Raw genomic sequence first — 1,660 nt, 5'->3', positions numbered from 1 at the left:
AGTCTGTTGGGGGCTGGGAGCGGTGTGGGGAGGAGGCTGCGGAGGTGGGGGATGAGCCTGGGCTGCAGAGGCGCTGCTGGGGTAGGAGGGGCAGCCCTGGGTGTGAGAGGAGGTGTCAGTATTAACCTTGATCTTGCCCCATTCGTATTCACAGGCTGTGGAGACTTGGGCTGTCTGCTATCGCCCTAGGAGCTGACCCAGATTTCTGTGCATCACACACTGATCATTCCCCCCTAAATTAGACGCTGTAGAGACCGGGGTCATGCGGTTGACATTGTTGCAGGATTGGTGCAGGGGAGAGGAACATCTGGACACCCAGAGGTCCATGCTCATCCTGGGGATTCCTGAGGACTGTGATGAGGCTCCCAGTCACCTGGGCAGGTATAGGGTCATTGGCAGGATGTTTAGGAGGGAGGAGAATGCCCAAGCATTTCTCCTAGAGCTTGCCCAAGGTATCAAATATGCTTTGATCCCCGGGAAATACTGGGAAAGGGAGGGCCTTGGGAAGTGGCGGCAAAACCTCCTAACTCAGATGGTGAATTTCTCAATAGACTGAACCACTGTTTAGAGGAGGAGAGGTGGACAGTGTCAGACAGGAACAGAGTCCTTGGATCAGACATCAATTGCCCCACTCCCAGAGTGGCCATATCACCTGATTTTTGGACTTGGACTTAAACCCTGGGGACAGTAGTGCAGCTTCTGGTAGAACAAATGTCATACTGAGAACTGAGAGTGTTTTCTGGGAACAGTGTGTCTATTCCAGGGGCATTGTCCTTTGAAGCTTGGCTTGAGCACACCACTGAGGTGCTACAGATGTGGCAGGTACAATGCTGCCATAACTGTGGAGGAGTGCCTGACAGCCCTGCAGCAGGTGTTTGGACCTGTAGAGAGCCATAAAATCGCTCATGTGAAGTTCTGTAAGGCCTATCAGGAGGCAGGAGAGAAAGTCTCTAGTTTTGTGTTATGGTTGGAACCCCTGCTCCAAAGAGCTGTAGAAAAAAAATGTGGTATCATGAAGGAATGTGAATCAGACTTGCCTGAAACTAGTCTTAAATGGGGCCAACCTCATTGACAAACTTTGAGACAGGCTTAAGCTGATGAAACAGCAAAGGAAGACTCCTGGTTCCTTGGCATTAGTGAAGCTGCTGTGTGAGGAGGAGGAATGGGAAGCCACTTTAGGTCCCAAGAGGGAGAATCTAGGTGGGTTAGAAACAGGCATAAGGTTACCTGCAAGAGCCAGTGGTTTCAGAACAGTGTCTTTCGCTGACCCTGGCAATACTCTACAGGCCAGGCCCTCCTACAGTTCCTGATGCAGGAAAGGCAGAAGGCAACACTGCAGCGGGGGGAGGCGTGTGGCAAGGGCTGACTCATGAAGTTCAGGAAAATGGAAACACCACATATTCTGCTATACTTGCGGAGAAAATGGCCTCATCAGGGCACACTGTAGCAACTCCCCAAACCTTCTTTTGGTAAAGCAGAAGAGACAGGCTGCAATAGAGTTGGGAAATAAAAATTGGGCTTGGGACAAGAGCCACACCAAGCCCATAGACAAATACACACAAAAATGGGGCAGCTCTTTCTGCTATAGGCTAAAGACACAAAACAGATATTGGAAGATAAGGAAGGAGCATCCCTTGCAAACAACAGAGGACTTGAGCGG

The 1,660-nt window shown here is 50.7% G+C and overlaps 1 protein-coding gene across 1 annotated transcript; it reads left to right on the top strand.

Annotated features, from left to right (window-relative positions):
• Positions 1 to 262: 262 nt before the first annotated feature.
• Positions 263 to 1,569, top strand: PNMA3 (PNMA family member 3; the record flags this gene model as incomplete). Its single annotated transcript, XM_045837865.1, is given in 4 exon segments — positions 263 to 467; positions 470 to 824; positions 826 to 997; positions 999 to 1,569. Coding segments are annotated over 4 exon segments (1,303 nt in total), but the record flags the coding sequence as incomplete, so codon positions are not given.
• Between the last annotated feature and the right edge of the window lie 91 nt (positions 1,570 to 1,660).

The sequence above is a fragment of the Phyllostomus hastatus genome, unplaced genomic scaffold (genome assembly GCF_019186645.2).
Source record: "Phyllostomus hastatus isolate PE091 unplaced genomic scaffold, TTU_PhHast_1.1 phas_contig_2485, whole genome shotgun sequence".
Classification (NCBI taxonomy): Eukaryota; Metazoa; Chordata; class Mammalia; order Chiroptera; family Phyllostomidae; genus Phyllostomus; species Phyllostomus hastatus.
The sequence above is the reverse complement of the archived record's forward strand: the minus strand, read 5'-3'. Positions and strand labels throughout refer to the sequence as shown.